Here is a 20,235-nt window from a genome sequence, read left to right as displayed (position 1 = left end):
TGAGGTCAGATATTTAACGGACTGAGCCACCCAGGCGGCCCCAATTAATTTTTTTTTAATTTTATTAATGTTTACTTATTTTTGAGAGAGAGCGAGAGAGAGAGAGAGAGAGCAGGGGAGGGGCAGAGAGAGAGGGAAACACAGAATCAGAAGCAGGCTCCAGGCTCTGAGCTGTCAGCACAGAGCCTGATGTGGGGCTTGAACTCACGAGCCATGAGATCATGACCTGAGCCGAAGTCAGACGCTCAACTGACTGAGCCACCCAGGCACACCCCCAATTAATTTTTTAATCTTGATCTTGTATCCTGCAACCTTGCAGAACTCCTTTTTAATTAGATCTAGTATTTTTTGTGTGTGAATTCCTTAGGATTTTTGTATATATAAGATCATCCAAAAGTGTCCAAAAAGAGAGTTTTTTACTTCTTCCTTCCTGATCTGGTTTTTAGTTTCTTTTCCTTGCCTACTTGCCCTGACTAGAGCCTGCAGTTAAGTACACTATTGAATGGAAGAGGTGCAAACACAGATAGCCTTAACTTGTTCCTGATCTCTGGGGGACACTTTTCAGTCTTCACATTAACTTTAATGTTCTCTGATACTCTTTATCAGGTTGAGAAAGTTCCTTCTACTCTGATTTGTTGAGTGTTTTTATCATGAAAAGGTGTTGAGTAAATGTTTTTAAAACCGTTGTTGCTTTCCTAAAAAAATTTTTTTAATTTAATAAAGTTTTAAAATTTACATCCAAATCAGTTAGCATATAGGGCAACAATGATTTCAGGAGTAGATTCCTTAGTGCCCCTTACCCATTTAGCCCATCCCCCCCCACACACCCCTTGCTGTAACCCTCTGTCAGTTCTCCATATTTATGAGCCTCTTCTGTTTTGTCCCCCTCCCTGTTTTTATATTATTTTTGTTTCCCTTCCCTTATGTTCATCTGTTTTGTCTCTTAAAGTCCTCATATGAGTGAAGTCATGTGATTTTTGTCTTTCTCTAATTTCACTTAGCATAATACCCTCCAGTTCCATCCATGTAGTTGCAAATGACAAGATTTCATTCTTTTTGACTGCCGAGTAACACTCCATTGTATATAGGTACCACCTCTTCTTTATCCATTCATCCATCGATGGACATTTGGGCTCTTTCCATACTTTGGCTATTGTTGATAGTGCTGCTATAAACATTGGGGTGCATGTGTCCCTTCAAATCAGCATACCTGTATCCCTTGGATAAATACCTAGAGTGCAATTGCTGGGTCGTAGGGTAGTTCTATTTTTAGTTTTTTGAGGAACCTCCATACTATTTTCCACAATGGCTGCACTAGCTTGCATTCCCATCCTAAAAATTTTTTTACCTCACATTATTAATAATCTATGTGAACAGTTATTTTCAGTGATTTTTAGAACATAAACATTACCTGAAAAGTCTTTCTGGTCAAATTATATTTGACAGGTTTTTCCAATTTTAATGATAAAAATATTAATTTTTTTTTTTTACCCTTTCACACCCCCCCCCCTTTTTTTTAATAGGAGTAACTTTATATATGGCTCATATTTGAGTAAAGAAGAAATTGCTTTCTCAGATCCCACTCCTGATGGAAAACTCTTTGCAACACAGTACTGTGGCACTGGTCAGTTTCTGGTATATAATTTTATTAATGGACAAAATAACACTTAAAACAAATTCTTGCCTCTTGCTTGCAGTACTAGAAGACATCTACTGAAGAGAATGGATTGGTTGCTGACTTTAACCAGGAACTAGGGCCATTTTTATTACAATGAACTCAGGACTGGCAACAACCATAAGGTTGTTCCATTTTCATAAAATTGGAAACAATGCAGTAATAGCTTATTATTGTTTTGTTTTTTAAAGAAGATATTTTATTATCTTTTACAGAAATTTATGATTGATGTATTTTATCTATAGTTATTTAGACATGTTTACATGCAGCAGATAATTGTTCATAGTGGACTGAAAACTAATGCAAGGACTATGGTCTCAGTGATAAGTATATTTTGAAGTTCTTAATATGGAAATATACCAGTGTAGCTTGGTACTGTATTTTTTTATATTGATCTGCTGATACCAGTTATAGTTTTAAAGATTGTATTTTTACAGAGCGGAAAACAATGTTTTTGAGTTACTATTCAAGGAGGGTGCAATATTGCCTATTTAGGAATTCAAAGCTAATTGTTAAAGGGTCTGAAATACATTTTGAAGGAACCCCTGCAAAAAAGCAAAGTTCCAAATAAGCAGGAAGAATTTGGAATATTGAGCATTTTCTTCCATTTCTTTCTTTCCTATTCTCGATGCAGGAGGAAGTGGAAGGTGGTATAGAATAGAGGCTTTCCTTCTTGGAGAGCTTTATTGTAGTGACTAGAATTAGAAAATACCCTCTAAAGTTTATTATTCTTTCATTCTGGTTTTATTTCTTAAAATAAATGTTAATTGGGTACACTTAGGCTAGTAACAGATCCCAAAGAGGTTTTATAAAAACCTGTGGAATAGTTGTAAGCTAACTATGGATGACTTGGTATCTGCTTTGTTATTCCTCAGAAATACTACACTGAGTATATGCCTGCGTTACTGGACTTCATTTTGATACTTGTCTATCCTTCATAGTGCCCTCTACTTTAAAGGGTTTATATGTTGAAAAACTGCTGTGGCCTTTTATGACCTTGTATATAATGTAGAATAAAATAATAAAATACTTGATAGCTTTTTCTAAGTGATAAATGTGATGACAGTGTGTTGTCATTTGTGCTTTTTCAGGGAGTTAAATTTGATACCTTAAAATAGAATTAAAATAGTGGCTTCTTAAAAGTTTCACCATTTTGCCAAAGGATCAGTATGTCAGTAACAATTCTGAACTTGGTCTTCAAAAAGCAAAATCCTAACATGGAAATATTCTGATCTTTTGAAGAAAGAGCCATAGCCCAAGAATGAAGCACCACTATGGTCTAACATAGATTATTTTTATGAGCTGAAATGATAATCATATCTTCATTAAAAACAAGCTGAAATTTAGAGCTTTAAATTATCAGGTGTGTATTTTATCCCCCTATAGATGTATGCTTTTCACATTTATAGAGTGGTATAAGGCTCTGTACTCTTCTTTGTAGGGGTGTAAACATTTCCCTTTGACTCATCATAATGGTCTGACTTTTGACACTCCCTTGCCTTTGAACTTTAAACTCTTACAGTCACCCCTGGTGTCATCATTTGCCTGACAGGGACTGTAACTTTTTAAAAAGAGCATGCAATTTTCGTGTATAGTATAGATACTCTATTAACTGTTAATCTCATAATACAGATCCAGTTTGCATAGAAACATGGTATGCTGCTTTGGGGAGCCAGAGTTGGTGTTTTCTAGGGGACCTGGGAGTAGAGAATATATATCTTTTGGTTGGTTTAAATGTTACAATTACTAGGAAGACTGTTTTCATGTTTATATTGAAGAAACAGCCCCTCAAATAACTTTTACAATCTAGGTGTTTCTGTAAGAATAGTATTAGTAACATCTAACTTTTGAGTGTTTGCTATGTGTCACACCTTTAATATAGTGCTGCATTATTTTATTTAATTGTCATGACAACTCAAGTGAAGAATCTGGAATTTAGAGATTAAGAGACTGCTTTATAGGAGTCTGGGTGAAAAATGTTGAAACACTGAACTAAAGTTATGATGTGTTGATGAAGATGAGGAAACAGATAAACTTTGAGGAGACAAAATGGAAGAATCGAAAGAGTTGATAACTGGCCAGAGAAGGATCATGGCAAAGAATTTAGGGTAATTTGGAATTTTGAGTAACTGAATAGATGGATTGGCTCAGAAGGGAATACTGGAGAATTACTGGGAGAATTGGATTAGGAAGGATGAGCTCAATTTTGGTAAAGATTTTGACGTGGTTGCAGAATCTCCAAGGGGAGACACCTGTTTGGTATATAAATGGATATGTTGATCTAGAGTTTGAGAGAAGTTTGAACTAAGGAAATTTAATAATTATTCAGAGGTTTAGAGGAGATGTCCCCACCCTGAGGTTTGTAAAATGACATGGTAGGAGAGAGTTGTGAGGAATACCATCATTTAAGAGTCTTGAAGAAGAGTACCTGGGAAGAGGTCAGAGGATCAGAAGAGAGTGGTAGAAACCAAAGGAAGAGTTTCAAGAATCAAGAATGGTCAGCACTGTCATATCACAATTGAAGGCTGAAGAGTGACACTAGAAAAAGAAGAGTGGTCTTTTCAGAGTGGTGGCGGCAGTAATGGACACTGTGAGTATCCACTAATGGCCACAGTCAAACTTCAAAATAAGTTGATTCTGTAATTGTGATGATCTAAAGATGCCTATGAATTTGTCAGCTGCCCTTGAATAGTTGTTGGTTCATTATAAAAATACCTGCTGTATAGATATTCTAGAAACTACAAGTATAGACAGGAACCACAAGGTTTTATGGGTTATGCCCTTGTTTACAAGGACGTGCAGTGTTTTTATTTTGCAAGAATTATTAAAAAATCAGTATTTTACCATTGGGTGAAGTATGACTATCTTAAGGACAGTAAGTATAATAGACATGCATTGATATTTTAATTGTTCTTGCTTACATTGCGTGGCTGCCCAGCTAGGGTGTCTGGATAGGAACACAGATAGAGACCTGCCTAACCATATGTCACCAGGAGTTACGGTTGCTGATTTGATTTATGGAAGGTAGACATAGGTATGTCTTTGACCTATTCTCATGGCTCTTGGGCCTTTGGGCAGATAAAGGGAAGATAACTGTCTTATAATAACCCCTCCTCCTGCCATACCATTCTAGTAAAAATAAAATACACTGGACTACTTACAGAACAAAGAAGTGGTCAGAAAACAACTTGCTTTTTTTCTTAGAACTTATTTCATCTTTTGTCATAGTCACTGAAGTAGATGCTTTCCTTAGCTCAGCACTTGTTGAAAGTTAAGAGCAGAAGGAATTTATTGTGTGAATGAATGGCTTTAACCCTTGGCCTCAGAGGCCCTTACTGAAATATCTTTAGTGATGGTTTCTTTCAGTAAAACCAGGGTTTCAGTGCTAGGGCAGAATTCTCCTAGACCTGGAAAAAGCTTAAGGGCCAGTTTCCATGACTAAAGAGAGGCCTGAGGGATATTTGTTCCCTGGAATAAACTGAAAGTTATTCCAGCTTTAGGTAGTTGAATCCAAAGGAATAGCAATCAGATCCACAGCTTTAAGTCTTTGAATGGAGCAGCTGCTTTGGAGTATGTAGTGGATCTCTGGCAGTTTCTGCTTGCTCCCAAATCTGTCACCACACTCAACAAATGTTTATTATCGTCTCTCCTGAGGTAACAGCCAGGGGTCCTTGGCCTAGAAGAGTGTTTCTGTTTTGTTTTAAAGCTTGAGAGAGTGTGTTTTGTTTTGTTTTAAAGCTTGAGAGAGTGTGTGCAAGCAGGAGCAGGGGAAGGGGGGGGGGGGGAGAGAATCCCAAGCAGGCTCCACACTGTCAGTGCAGAGCCCGACCCAGGACTCGCTCTTACGAACTGTGAGTTCATGAGCCAAAATCAAGAGTTGGCCACTTAACTGAGCCACCCAGACACCCCTAGAAGAGAGTTTTCATGGTTCTGTAGCAAAGTCTACTATGCTAGCACTCTTTACTTAATAGAACTGAAAGCCATTTTTCTGAAATAACAAAGTTATTCTTTAGTTTGGAAATGGAGATGAACACCTCATGTCATACTACACAGTTCTAGCAACCCAAAGTTCTGTTTCTAAGGACACCAAAATGAATACAGTTGCCATCTATAAAAGATTGGGGTTATACTATGAATATTTCTAATGCTTCTTTAATAGTCATCATTTGTAGATCTGTCATCCATAATATGGAACTCTGCAAATGGGCATGATGTGTGGATACTTTATAGGTGTGTACATCTTCTTTGTATAAGCTACAGCTTTTCACTCAAGTATTTATTTAACACTTTCTTGAACTGTTAGGTGAGAATAGTTGAATCTTAGAGTCATCCAGCCTGTGATCTGTGGACTTCCAGTCTTTTTTGGACATACCAGAAAATCAGGGTAAAGAAAACACTTTTCCTGTTTAAGGGGATGGGAGAGAATTTTAATACATTCACCAAATTAAATGAAAAGACAACATACGGTAGACACAACTTAAAAGACAATTTAGAATCATAAACAAAATGTGAGGTAGACCGACTAGTGTAATTCACCAAATTTTGGTTAAGAAAATTTTACAGTAATAAGGTAACACAGGTGCTTCCTTTTCTAAGAATCACAAAAAGCAGTTGCATAAATTACAGCCAAAATAATTGAATACAACAATTCTTATTCTAATTTTAGTTTACATTCAGTATTAACCTGTGTGAACTGTCATACATGGCAAGGTTCAACAGGTCTATAGATCAATTATTATGCAGGCCTAGCAAACACATTCATACCACAATGTTTTAAAGGATGGCAAGGCTTGAAGCTGAACACACCAACGTATGTATTAACAAATCATGGTGTCCTGTGCTTGTGCAATTTTATCCTTAAAGGAGAAGGACCTAACGTTCTCTAAGGAATTATACTGATAAGATGATTTTAAAAGATCCAAACCTTAGTAAGATAGGCATTGAGAAGAATAGGCAGGTCAGTTTGAGTTCTCCATCTTTGGGGTGATGGTCTTTGGCTTTGTTCTGGCATTTTTCTTCCACAGGGTTTAATAGTATTTAAGAGATCACAATCATTTGATTTTTCAGAGTACAGCCCTAATATGGAGTACCTGCATCTAAGGTTACTACTTTAAAAAAACACACTTTATAAAGACTTTGAAGCCATAAAGCCAGAAGAAACCCTGAGAGGCCATCTGCCCCAGTTACAAGTGTTTTGGGATTATTTCAAGTATTTTATTTGCCCTATAAATATTGGAATATTGCACAGTGGGTTTCTTGATATCCTCTGCATTAGGCCCTTTGAACAAAACAGGAACAAATGAAATACATTCATATCTAAATCAACCTGCTTCAAAACGTACCTCTTTACCAAAAATTCTGTACTGAAATTATGAGTATTTTTAAAGTATACATAAGGCAGATCCTCGTTGAAGGAGAATTTAAAATGGGGTTTAAAGGAATTGTTCATTTCAAAATACATTTAAAGCATCGTAAGCTATATTAAAACCAAGAGATCTGCAAACCATTTTCAGATTAGTACATTCCATTTTTTCACTACTGTAAACTCCTTGTTATCACAAGCTAATAAAGCTGGTCAGTTAACGTTATTTGTTCTAAGTAAATGCAGGCTGAGTCAGCCACCTCTCAGTAGTTTCAGGCCATAAGTAAGACTTCAATTCAAGTAAAAATGGCCATTTTAAGTGGTATGTGTGGGCTCATGAGAAAAATGTCAAATTGTTGAATGATGAGAACTAGAGTAATTTAAGCATAAACTTCCAAAGGACTTCATTTGTTCTAGAACATTTTCTAAAAGTCTGGGTTTGATTAAAATACATGGTGAGAAACTTACACTGTTGGTACTGAAAAAACACCCCCTACCGATTTTAGTGAGTCAGAGACTTTTAATGGAATCTTTCTTACTCCTCACAAAAGAATCACTGGTAAGATTAAAACAGTGGTCTTTCTATGGCTCTGTTTCCCATTTCAGCAGTTTTTGTGTTGTTGTCTATATAAGGTAGCTGATATTTATTCAGTGTATTTTTTATTAAAGGAAGCTTTGCTTGAGGCCATGAAAAGAAACAAACTAGTTCCATTCCACACAGAACCAGAGCCTGACATTTAGCTTTGCTGGTGCCAACTGCTTAATCCCAACCAAACAGGGTGGGTATGGGGTGACTGCTGAAAGCTTCTTAATTGGCTCAACTACTGAATTAGGTTCTCCTTGTACAAGTTTAAACTCTGTTCCATATTCTCATAGACATAGTGTGCTTAGAGACTGGAAAGGTTTTTAAAGAATGAAAAAAACCAAAGGAATTTCAGCAAGGAGAAGCTGCATAAATGCATACAGTGCCTGCTCTGCATTTACTGATTTGTTTGTTCAGTTTAAATAGTAAACTTTTAACTCGTGTGGAAATTTTGCCAAAAGTTTCAATACATATAAGATTATAAATCTTAAACTAACACTGCACAGAGAAAGACAAAGCTACTTCTTTTTTTTTAAAATACAAATATCTTCTACATTCTATCATTTCAGACCCCTGAGTAGTACTGTACCAAAGTACAGATCTGAAGAGAAACTGAGGGTTCAGGCCTCAAACGTTAATCTTCATTTAATTCCACACCGGTGGTGTGAGTCTCATGTAACACATTCAGGCTAGCTAATGCTGAGAGTCCATTTTCCCCCTAACACAGTATAGTAGAAAAAACAATGCAAACTCCACGTTATTTCTCCAAAGTACACCCTCCTCAGGCTCCCATGGCAGACCATGTCTTAAGTAATTGCATAACTGCCTAGGGTGGAGTTAACCTGAATTGAAGGTCCCAAAAGTGGAACTGAAAGAGAGTGATACCCCAGAGACCTGCCTCAGATTGGGGTTGGAGGGGCGGATTTCTTTGGAGAACAAATATGTTGCACTTTGCTCCACAGTGATTGTACTTTAAAGGAAAAAAAATCCCAAATAAATGTCTGCCCCACCCCACCTAGGCATCCCTTTGCTATTTTTGGTGTCTCCGAAAGGTCATACGTGGCGGCCAGTAAGAAAGTAGAGGGGCTTGTCATCACTGCTGTTAGCAGTTTGAAACTCGTCTCGGAGGCGGAACTGCCACTCATCCTCCAGCTCTAAGCGGACAATTGTTTGGCGTAAGGAGCTTCTGTCTTGGCAGATGACACACAGGGTAGCACCTTCAGAAAAAAAGGCAGAAGTGCATCTTAGGTTCAGGGATTGAAATTACGAAGAGCCTATCATCTTTTTCTGATTATGTCCTCTAAGCTGACACATCTGAGAACCAACATATAGGTAAGTAACCTGTCACAACTGCTCATTATAATTTTCATCTTATTTGAGTTCAAAAATAAACTCAAGTTTTGAGTTATCAGATTCAAAAGTTAAGAGTGTAAAGTGAAAAATCTCCCCTTCCCCTGTGGTAACCGATGGTAAAACCAATGTTCTGTGTGTCTAGAGCAGGGGCTCTCCACCTCGGCACCACTGGATAATTCTGTTATGGGGGCTGTTCTGTTCTTATAGGATATTTTAGCAGCATCCTTGGCTTCTCTTTTACTCACTATATGCCAGCAGCACTTTCCAGTGTGATAGTCTGAAATGTCTCCAGATAATGCCAAATGTCCCCTGAGAGGCAACCTCCCTCCCTCACTGTTCCATATGTATTTTATGCATATGTAAATACACATGTTCATCTATTCTTAAATTCTACATGAGTGAAATCATACAGTATTTCTCTTACTTCACTTAGCATCATATACCCAGGTCCATCCATGCTGTTGCAAAAGCAAGACCTCCTTTTTAATGGCTGAGTAATATGCCATTATATACAAATACATCTTCCTTACTGATTCATCTATGGAGGGACACTTGGGTAGCTTACATATTTTGGCTATTGTAAATAATGCTGCAGTAAACATAGGGTTGCATATATCTTTTCAAATTAGGGCTTTTATTTTCTTTAAATACCCAGTAGTGGAATACTGGATAATATGTTTTTTTTTTTTTTTTTTTTAATGTTTATTTTTGAGAGAGTGATTGACAGCGTGTGAGCGGGGTAGAGGCAGAGAGAGGGAAGGAGGGACAGAATCCAAAGCAGGCTCCAGGCTCTGAGCTGTCAGCACAGAGCCCGACGCGGGGCTCAAACTCAAGAGCAGTGAGATCATGACCTGAGCCGAAGTCCAGTGCTCGGCTGACTGAGCCACCCAGGTGCCCCAATTCTATTTTAAATTTTTGAGGAACCTCTATACTGTTTTTCACAGTGGCCTGTGCACAGTATGGTGAATCATACTTTGTTCACCGACTTCAGAGGTCATCTTGTCAGGATTATTCATGATACATAATCTGCAGTTTGTCCTTGGGCAGATCTTTTTGTACAGTGCATACCTGTTGAAGCAACTTTAGCTTCTATACCAGAATCACATCTCATTAAGCTGAGTTTTATTACAATGAGATTATGTTGAAAAGCATTATTTCTCTTCTTGCACTGCATCATTCTTTTCTAGAATTAATGGTAAAAACATATTTAATGTGGTCACATTTCTGGCCATCTATCTGTATTTTGTCCTGGTATGATGGACTTGATTCCACCCACACCCCAGTTAAGAAAATCATGGCCCTCGTTTAAAATAAGCAGGGTATTCAGTTCACTGGCAAAAAAGATTATTAAAGTGCTTTTTGGCTCACTTCCCTATTTTGTTCAGCAGGAACAATGGCATTCACAAACAAAAGACACTAAATTTGTATACCTTTTAGAAACTTAAATTTCTTCAGAAGATCAGCACCTACAAAAGAGTCACAGAGGTACAAGAGAAGTCCACTGAAAAACACCCCTTCACAGTTGACATTGCTGGAGTGGGGTCTGGAGCTGATGTAGCATATGGCCACCTGGAATCATCAAGCAGACAGCACGGGCATTTCAAAAAGCAGGCAAAACATCTGCGCTTCAGCTGAATAAGTCAGTACCTGCCTATTTAGTTATTCCAGGGTAAGGTAAAGGACATACATTTTTTTAATTGAAACTGAAATAGGTTGGTTATTTAAATTCTGCACCTCTTTTATTTAGTGTGCCAAGTTTTAACCTATTTACATCTTGTTTCTCTTGATAAAGAACAGTTACGAGAGAATTAGTAGTAAGAAATGAAACAGGCCTCTCCACCTAAATGTCTTTGTAAAAATGAAAAATGGTCTTCCACAAAAAGGCACACTTGGGATGAAATTTAATTTTTTAAAATTCTCATCAATAAGGTAATCAGCTTTTCATTTAAATACACTTAAATTTTCAGACAGAAGCTTCAAGCAGTGCATAATTTTAAGTATTTAGTTCTGTATGGCTTTCATGTAAAGAAGATAGCTTTACAAAAATTGCACGGAGGTAAGATAGTTGGGAGACCTTGAGAACAGGGGCATGGCTTAATGACTGCACCTGACGGCTTGGATCCAAATACTGGTTCCTCTGCTTAGTAGCTGGGTAACACTGAGCGGCTTCCTTCATTTTGCCATACCTCAGTTTCTCTGTCTGGCGAAATAATAGTAGTACCTGTTTCATAGGACTGTTTTATGAAATAAACACTGTAAACCACTTAGTAGGTATTCACTGTTAGTTGCTGTTAATAGTAGTGTTGAGACTGTTGTCTAACATCTTGAACCCTGGACCCTGGGGTGGAGGAGTCTAGAGGCCTGGGTTAGACACATGACTTAGAGATACTAATGGTTTTTAAGGTAACTTCTACAACTCATGGTGTAGATTACATTTTCATTCTTATGAAATTTCAGTAAAATTGATTTAAAAATCAGTTTCCAGAATTGAATACATTTGGATTTCAGTCTGAAGATATTGTATATGTTAATACATACAAAGAAGAAAACCTAAGAGTTTTATACATACATAGAGGAATGTATGTATGTTTTAATACATACAAAGAGGAAAACCTAAAATACGGTTTACCAAAATGTTACTGTTCCCATTACAAGTGATTCTTTTTCTTTATACCTTTTAAGTTATTTACAGAGGATGTTAGTGAACAGTTAAATATTTTTAAAATATTACTAATAATTGTAGAGGAAAGCTTCGTGGCAGAAGCCCTTAAATAAAGTCCTGAAGGCCATCAGTGGTCAAAGGTGCAAGTGGCAAAAACTAACACTGATGGGGAATTTGAGACAAGAGAAAGAATGCAAAATAAGGAAACAATGGCAAAGAAAGAAATCCTAGAGTGGGAAGTGGTGAAGTGACAGCTACAAAGGTCTCCTGTGATACCCTAAATTGTCCAGCAGTCACTGAGCTTCTCTTTTGCCTAAAACAGTGGCTAAGACACTGTGTGCCTTTGAACTGTGTCTTGTGGAGAAGCATCATCACGTGATTATAATACGGTCTGATACGTTTTAGGACGGCAAGCAACTGCTTCTGTCCACAGTCACTGAGGTAGGCTCAGTGGAACTGACCTCTGAGCTAAGCTTTGCATATTCACTGGCTCACTGTGGACAGCAGAAGTAGGGATGGGGAGGGACAGTTGCCATCACATCTTGTGTGAGCCTTTTGCAGTATGAGTATGTCACAGGCTCCTTTTTTGTCTCCATTTAAGCTTTCAAATGGGAGCTAAAATGGGAAAGAAATTGATGGAAATGGGTAAAAGCACAATACCAGCCCTCTTCCCTTTACCTCTGGTCCAATGTTAAGGTAGCAGTCAATGGCCAACACAGGACTCTTGAAGTTATGGATGGCTTTGGGGAAGAGTTTGTAGGAAGCATGCTGAAGGAACTTCTCCAGGAGAAACTGCGCAGGGGCTGCCAGTAGTGTGTGTTCACTGTCGGGAGCACAGACATACTGAAGGGGCAAGATGGGTGCTAAGCTCTCTGACACCTGAAATCAGAGCCAAGATTATCATGGGAAATAGGTCTGTCACTGGATGAAACGGGCAAGGAAAAATGGCATTGCACGCTAACGGTCCCCAAATAGTAGTAGTAGCACAGTGACAGATGCTAGGCTCAGAGGTTAGTTTGTCCTTCTTGGGTTCTGGACTTTTTTCCCCCTTGGGAATAGGTTGGGTCTCACTTAATGCACAGCCAGGGCAGGAGAAAATGGAAATGTAGGCTTCTTTGACAGTTACTGCATTTAGCAACATTGTGAGGACCAACAGGAAGCCTTTCACAGTGCTGCTGGACGTGGACACGTTAAGTCCCAACCCAGCACATCCAAAAAATAAAAGTGAAGAGGCTTCTAAGCTGCACTGGGGAGTTCACATGTTATAAATTAAATTATTAAGACAGTAAATGTCTTAAACAGAAAAGGGTAGGTCCATGGAATTCACCCTCAATAAGTGTTGATTGGTCTTACTTTCTTAAAACAACAACAACAACAAAACTGGCAAAGGACCAGACAAGCATCTTAATTTACATTTCTCTTATGTATTAAAGAATGTAAAAATGTTAGTTTTGCCAGTTTATAAAGATAGAATGTTAAGTTTGAAACAAGATTTGATGGAGGAATTGTTAAGCCTTAAATCTAAAGAAATGTAAATCTGTTGAATTTTCAAATCTTTTGTTTTACTCTAGATGAATCCTCAGTAAGGAGACAGACTGCATATTTGGCATTAAGAACTGACTCCCTTGTGTTATCTCACTTTCCAGTCAAGTGGCAAGTACTTAATGCCAGTACCTAATAACAAAGAACAGTAGAATCAAGCTTGCAAACTTACCATAATCTTTGGTTTAATGATAAAGTCCCTTTGCCCTCCAACCTGAACATGTTTCTTCATGAGACTGAAGTTATTAAAGCGGCAGATGAGCAGGCCACTACTGTTTGTTCTCAGGTTAAAGTCAACATCTTCACAGAAATACCTAAATCATAATCACAATAATAGATCTCTGACTACCTGTCGCGTCCCAGCCATATTTGTGTTTTGTTTTGTTCTGAGACGGAGAGAGAGAATGAGAACATGGGAGTGAGCATCGAAGCAGGGCAGAGGGAGAGGGAATCTCAAGCAGGCTCCATGCTTAGTACAGAGCCTGATGCGGGCCTCGATCCCACGACCCTGGGATCACGACCTGAGCTGAAATCAAGAGTCAGACATTTAACCTACTGAGCCACCCAGGCGCCCCTACATCCCAGCCATGTTAATTACATACATAAAGTCTGTTAGGAGACAGACTCAGAATCAACTTTGCCTTCTCGTGAAGCTGACCCTCTTAACTCTGCTCAATTCAGGGGCTCACAGGCCAGAGTTAAAAGGAGGAGGAAGTGAGAGGACTTAGGACCCAGACATTCCATGAGGCCTTGGGTATTCCTGAGCTGAAACAGGACTGTCTGCACATTCTGTGTATTCTTGTGGGACAGAGATGCAGAGGTGCTCCCAGTTTAACAATCCTGGCTGCAAACAGGATGAAACATCATCTGCCATGAAATAGCTACAGAATATTCTAATAGCTACAGATTGGGGGTTGACGTACGAGGACTTTATGGTTCCTGACATTCCTCACTTGGCCATCTTGGATTTTCCAGGATGTGGACGTTATTTATTCAGGAGGCAAGACCAGGGCTAGTCTGCTTATTCCCACCTGTTGGCTTCTCCCTACAGGATCCAGATCTCTGGATCTTACTAACATTTAGGGGAAGGATTAACTTCTGATTTCTGAGGATGGAAGAGTTCACCTTCAATGGGTTAAGGACCCACCCACACTGATCTGTACTGATGTAATAGTTTTTGTCCCTCTTGTAGTTCTTGCTGAATACTGAGATGGCTAAAATACATTTTCTAAGCATTTCATGTTGTAATTATTACTATTTAAGGGTCCGGGTCAGTTTGAAGGAGGATGAAGGGGGGCTTTGGGGTTTGTGATCCCAGTTCTCCCTCCTTGTCCATAAAAAGAGATTCTCAGGTTTTCGAAGACAGAGGAGCAAACATATTATAGGGGTCATTGTTGGGTGGAAGCAAACGTGCCTGGAATGCTTGCACCCAGGAGGCCCGACTTACCTGTTGAAGTCATACTGCACATTCTGAGTCAAGTCTATGTTAAGGAGAATGAAGTCATGCACATGGCACCTAGAGAATGGGGCTTTCAGGCTCTGAGAAGTCAGCTTGCTGCTCCATTTCTGTATGCCAAGGATTGCGTAGTGGATGATTTTTGGTGTTGCTTCAATATGCTGCAAGACGCTCTTCAAGGACACATTCTTACTGGAAACTCCTGCTTCCATGGGCTGGCTATGAAATGTCAAGTTAGTTTATATAAGAGCAATAAATATTACCGGAGAGAGGATCATTTTTGAAGGGATAACACTACTATACACTATTAATATCCATAAAGATATAATTAGCTGGCTTACTTTATATTAGCCTGGAATGGAAAACGACGTCAAGCCTAGTTTTCATGATGCCTGTCACTGCTAACTTAAGGAAATGGTCTTTTGGGGGTGGGGCTTACCACTTTTAAGACAGAAAAAAACAGCCCAACTCAAAATGACTAATGAACAAGAAGTTACCAAAGAAAGGGAGCCAGAGGTTAGAAGCACACAAGTATACTTCCCAGTGTTGTAATTCTGGTATAGTAAAGGAGTATTTGAGAATGTCACTGGCTTCATATTCACAGTGGAAACATAGTGTGTGAGCTGGAAGGAAGGGCCGAGAGGTCATCAGTGGGGGTGCTACTGGTATTTAGGGACCATTTACTGCATAGGACTTTTCCAGGTTTAACATTCCCTGGTCCTCGTGGAGCCCCTTCACCAGGAGAACCACTGATTTGGGCCCAGCCCTAATTTTACAGATGACAGAATTGAGACAAAGAGATGAAATAACTTTTCCTTTTCATCCAGGCAGGTTACCAAGCAGAGCTGAGATTAAAAACCAGGTGTGATTCAGAAGCTAGTGGACTTTCTAAATCATAGCGCCTTTCAACAGACTTTATAGCAAACCAAAGCCATGATGCAGAAATAGTCCAGAAATTTAACGGCACAGTGAATATCTAAAGAAAAGTGCTAGTGAGGGTTGTCTTCTGGATAATTGCTCTGTAAAGCTGTCCCTCTCTCATTTACTTCCATGCATAATAAGCCAAGGAAAACATCTCCTTCATAGCATTAGGCCATACTCCCCTAGAACTGCTTGGCAAATACTACTACCTGGTCTGATCCTGAACACTGTGAATGTTCCATAGAACACACGAGTCGTCCATCACAACGATAAAAGGCCAGACACACTGGCGTTTAACTCCCAGTTCTTCCAGGCGGTTCCTCTCCAGTTCCAGATTGTGGTAGGACAGCTCCTTAATGAGAAACCTGGCAGCACCTGGAAGGCAACGTAGCCACAGCTGTACATCCTTCACCCAGGCCTGACCCAAACCCCACAGACAGCTCACATTCTCTCCGCAGGCATGCCTATTCACATGGTGGCCATGTGGGATGGGAGGGTCAACCAATTGTTCAGAGCAGTGGTTCTCAAATGAGTAAAAGTAAGAATCACTGAAGGAGTCTCTTTAAAATGCCAATTTCCGGAGCCCATCACCAGAGATTCACTTTAGGTTTGATAAGGGCCCAGAAACCAGAGCTGTCTTTGATGATGCAGATCATTCATGAAGTACACTTTGAGGGGAAAAGAATCCAGTTTCCTTGATGGGACAGAGGATACCACATAGAGGAAACACTTATTACTGGTTAGTTCTATAAAGTCAAGATAATATGTGCTCTCAGTCTTGGAAGCAGCCACTCACATGTCCTGCACTAGGGAGTAGCCAAGTTTGCAATAACCTACACTAAAGTATCCCCTGCTTTGGATACCTTTAGGAGATTGACAGCGATGTCTTCTTTGAAGAAGATTCTGGAAACTGGCATCCTTTCCTTAGACAGTCTTTTCCACCACACCTCCCCCCCCCCCCCCCCCCCCCCCACCCAGAGGCAATATGGTCTAGTAAAAGACTGGAGCCAAGCTGCCTACATTTAAATCCTGATACCGCCACTTTCTAGCTGTGAGTGAATGCCTTGGTTTCTCTACCTGTAAGAATGCAATGGTAATGTCCATCTCACAGGATTGTTGTGTGGTGCTCAAGACAGTGCCTAACGTGGTAAGTACTCAGTAATAGAGAATATTAAGATGATGTTCCTCAGATCCATCCATGTTGTTGCAAATGGTAAGATTTCATTCTTTTAATAGTGAACATTCCATTGTGTATATATGCCACATCTTCATCCTTTCATCTATTGATGCACACTTAGGTTGCTTCCATAATTTGGCTATTGTAAATAATGCTAAGTGAAATAAGCCAGTCAGAGAAAGACAAATACCGTATGATTTCACTTATATGTGGAATTTAAAAAACAAAACAAATGAAGAAAAAAGAGAGATAAACCAAAAAACAGACTCTTAACTATAGAGAAGAGATGGTTGGTTACAAGGGAGGTGGGAGGGTGCGAGGGGTGAAATGGGTAAAGGGGATTAAGAGTACACGTCTCATGATGAGCACTGAGTAATGTATAGAATTGTTGATTCACTATATTTTACACCTGAAACAAATATAAGACCGTATGTTTTACACTGGAATTAGAATTTTAAGAAAAGATCACATATTAGACACATTTTATTAGACAAATTTGCACATCCGAAAATGAAACAAAATGTAGGTAATGAAATGAAGAGGCTAAAAAAGCTATTGAATCTGTGGAGGAAAGAGAAAAATAGTTTGGAAGTAGGAAGGAAAATCTGCCTTACAACAGGATGTATGTAATACGTGTTCTCAATGTAGTAAGAACCGTATATGAAAAGCCCACAACTAACACTGTAATGGTAAGAGATGGAAAGCTTTTCCTCTAAGTTCAAGAACAAGACAAGGATGCCCACCTTTACCACTTTATTTAACATACTACTGGAAATTCTAGCCAGAGCAATTAGGCAAGAAGAAGAAATAAAAGGCACTCAGGTTGGAAAGGAAGAAGTAAAATTATCTGTTTGTAGGCAACATGACCTTCAATGTAGAGAACCGTAAAGATTACACACACACACACACACACACACACACACACACAGAGTTAGAAATAAGTGAATTCAGCAAAGTTGCAGATACAAAAACTAAAAAATCTTGCTCTCTCTATACACTAATAGTGATCTAAAAGGGAAATTAAAAAAAACTATTCCATTTACAATGGCATCAAAGAGAATAAAATACTTTGGAATAAATGTTTATTTAACCAAGCATGTGAAAGACTTGTACATGAAAAAGTACACAACATTTGCTGAAAGAAAGTAAAGATGATAAGTAAATGGAAAGACATCTGTGTTCATGGATTGGAAGATGTGATATTGTTGAGATGTCAATATTACCCAAAGTGATCTACAGATTTAATGCAATCCCTATCAAAATCCTAATGATATTTTTTTGGAGCAGAAATAAAAAAAACCCATCCTTAAATTCATATGGAATCTCAAGGGACCCTCAATAGCCAAAACAACCTTGAAAAAGAACAAAATTGGAGGTCTCACGGCTGATTTCAAAACTTACTACAAAACCACAGTAATCACAACAATGTGGTACCAATGGGATAAGAATACAGAGCCCAGCACTATGCCCTTGTGCTTCTGGTCCAGCCCTAAGGCCTACGGTCAAATGATTTTTGACAAAGGTGCCAAGACCACTGAATGGGAAAAGGACAGTCTCTTCAACAGATGGTATTGGAAAACTGGATATACACATGCAAAAAATGAAGTTGGATCTTTAACTTACACTACATAAAACTAACAGGGATCAAAGACCTAAATGCAAGAGCTAAAACTATAAAACTTTTAGAAGAATCAGGCAATCAGCAAACCTAAAGGCAACCATTGGAATGGGAGAAGATATCTGCAAATGATATATCAGACAAAGGGTTAGTATCCAAAATCTATAAAGAACTTACCAAACTCAATACCCAAAAAACAATCCAGTGAAGAAATGGGCAAAAGACACAAATAGACACTTTTCCAAAGAAGACATACAGGTGGCTAACAGACAAATGAAAAAAATGCTCAACATCACTCATCATCAGGGAAATATAAATCAAAACCGCAATGAGTTACCACCTTAACACCAGTCGGAATGGCTAACATTAACTCAGGCAACGACAGGTGTTGGTGAGGATGCGGAGAAAGAGGAACCCTTTTCCACCACTGATGGGAATGCAAACTGGTGCAGCCAGAAAACAGTATGGAGGTTTCTAAAAAAAGTTAAAAATAAAACTACCCCATGACCCAGCAATTGCACTACTAGGTATTTATCCAAGGGATACAGGTGTGTGGTTTCGAAGGGGCACATGCACCCCAACGTTTATAGCAGCACTATCAATGATTGCCAAAGTATGGAAAGAGCCCAGATGTCCACTAATGGATGCATGGATAAAGAAGATGTGGTGTGTGTGTATGTATATATGTATGTGTGTGTGTGTGTGTGTGTGTGTGTGTGTGTATATACACACACATACACAGTGGAGTATTACTTGGCAACCAAAAAGAATGAAATCTTGCCATTTGCAACAACGTGGATTGTATTATGCTAAGCGAAATTAGTCAAAGAAAGACCAATATCATATGACTTCACTCATATATGGAATTTAAGATACAAAATAGATGAACATAAGGGAAGGGAAGCAAAAATAATATAAAAATAGGGAGGGGGACAAAACATAAGAGACTCAAGTACAGAGAACAAACTGAGGGGTTGCTGAAGGGTTGGGTGGAGGGATCGGTTAAATGGGTAGGAGGCTTTAAGGAAGACACTTGTTGGGATGAGCACTGGGTGTTATACATAGGGGATGAATCACTGGAATCTCCTGAAATCATTGTTGCACTAAATGCTAACTAACTTGGATGTAAATTTAAGAAAAAGTATAAAGAAAAAAAATAAAGAAAACAGGCAAACAGCTTGCTACTGGATGTAACAATTATTTCTTGGATATGACACCAAAAGCACAGCCAACAATAGGAAAAAATAAATTGGACTGCATCAAAATTTAAAAGTTCTGTGCAAAGGATATAATTAACAGTGAAAAGCAACCCATGAAATGGGAGAAAACATTTACAAATCATTAGTAGGGGGTTAGCATCCAGAATACGTAAAGGACTCCTACAAATCAACAACAAAAAAGCCTAATTTTAAAATAGGAAAAGAACTTGAATAGATTGTCCAAAACAGATATATGAATGGCCAAGAAACAGACAACAAGATGCTCAACATAATTAATCATTAGGGAAATGCAAATCAAATCACAGTAAGATAGCATCTCTTACCCATTAGGATGGCTACAATCAAAAACAAGCAAACAAAAAAATCTCCCAAAACTCAAAAAACAGAAAATAAGTATTGGTGACGATGTGAAAAAACATTTTACACTGTTGAGAAGAATGTAAAATGGTATATGTACCATTATGGAAAACAGTTTGTCAATTCCTCAAAAAATTAAAAATAGAATTATCTTATGATTCAGCAATTCCACATGTAGGTATGTACTTAAAAGAACTGAAATCAGGGTTCTTGGAGATATATTTGTACATCTATGTTCATAGCAGCATTATTCACAATAGCCAAATGGTAGCAGCTCAAGTGTCCACAGGTGGATGAATGGATAAAGAA

The 20,235-nt window shown here is 38.5% G+C and overlaps 2 protein-coding genes across 16 annotated transcripts in view; one reads left to right on the top strand and one right to left on the bottom strand.

Moving 5' to 3' along the window:
* The window catches only part of ESCO1 (establishment of sister chromatid cohesion N-acetyltransferase 1), a 75,716-nt gene extending 72,981 nt beyond the window's left edge, over positions 1–2,735 (top strand). For all 4 annotated transcript variants that reach the window (XM_003995061.5, XM_011288077.3, XM_045041748.1 and 1 more), the window contains one exon: positions 1,524–2,735. In XM_003995061.5, coding sequence (XP_003995110.3) covers positions 1,524–1,671 — 148 coding nt within the window. In that variant the 3' untranslated portion in view covers positions 1,672–2,735. The remainder of the gene's footprint in view (positions 1–1,523) is intronic.
* Positions 2,736–6,080: 3,345 nt separating this feature from the next.
* The window catches only part of GREB1L (GREB1 like retinoic acid receptor coactivator), a 287,968-nt gene continuing 273,813 nt past the window's right edge, over positions 6,081–20,235 (bottom strand). For all 12 annotated transcript variants that reach the window (XM_045041740.1, XM_045041743.1, XM_023241804.2 and 9 more), the window contains 6 exons: positions 15,764–15,929; positions 14,625–14,852; positions 13,350–13,491; positions 12,314–12,514; positions 10,404–10,542; positions 6,081–8,837 (listed from right to left, as the gene is read on the bottom strand). In XM_045041740.1, the coding sequence (XP_044897675.1) occupies positions 8,674–8,837; positions 10,404–10,542; positions 12,314–12,514; positions 13,350–13,491; positions 14,625–14,852; positions 15,764–15,929 (1,040 nt within the window). In that variant the 3' untranslated portion in view covers positions 6,081–8,673. The remainder of the gene's footprint in view (positions 8,838–10,403; positions 10,543–12,313; positions 12,515–13,349; positions 13,492–14,624; positions 14,853–15,763; positions 15,930–20,235) is intronic.

Source organism: Felis catus, chromosome D3 (genome assembly GCF_018350175.1).
Source record: "Felis catus isolate Fca126 chromosome D3, F.catus_Fca126_mat1.0, whole genome shotgun sequence".
Taxonomy (NCBI): domain Eukaryota; kingdom Metazoa; phylum Chordata; class Mammalia; order Carnivora; family Felidae; genus Felis; species Felis catus.
The sequence above is the reverse complement of the archived record's forward strand: the minus strand, read 5'-3'. Positions and strand labels throughout refer to the sequence as shown.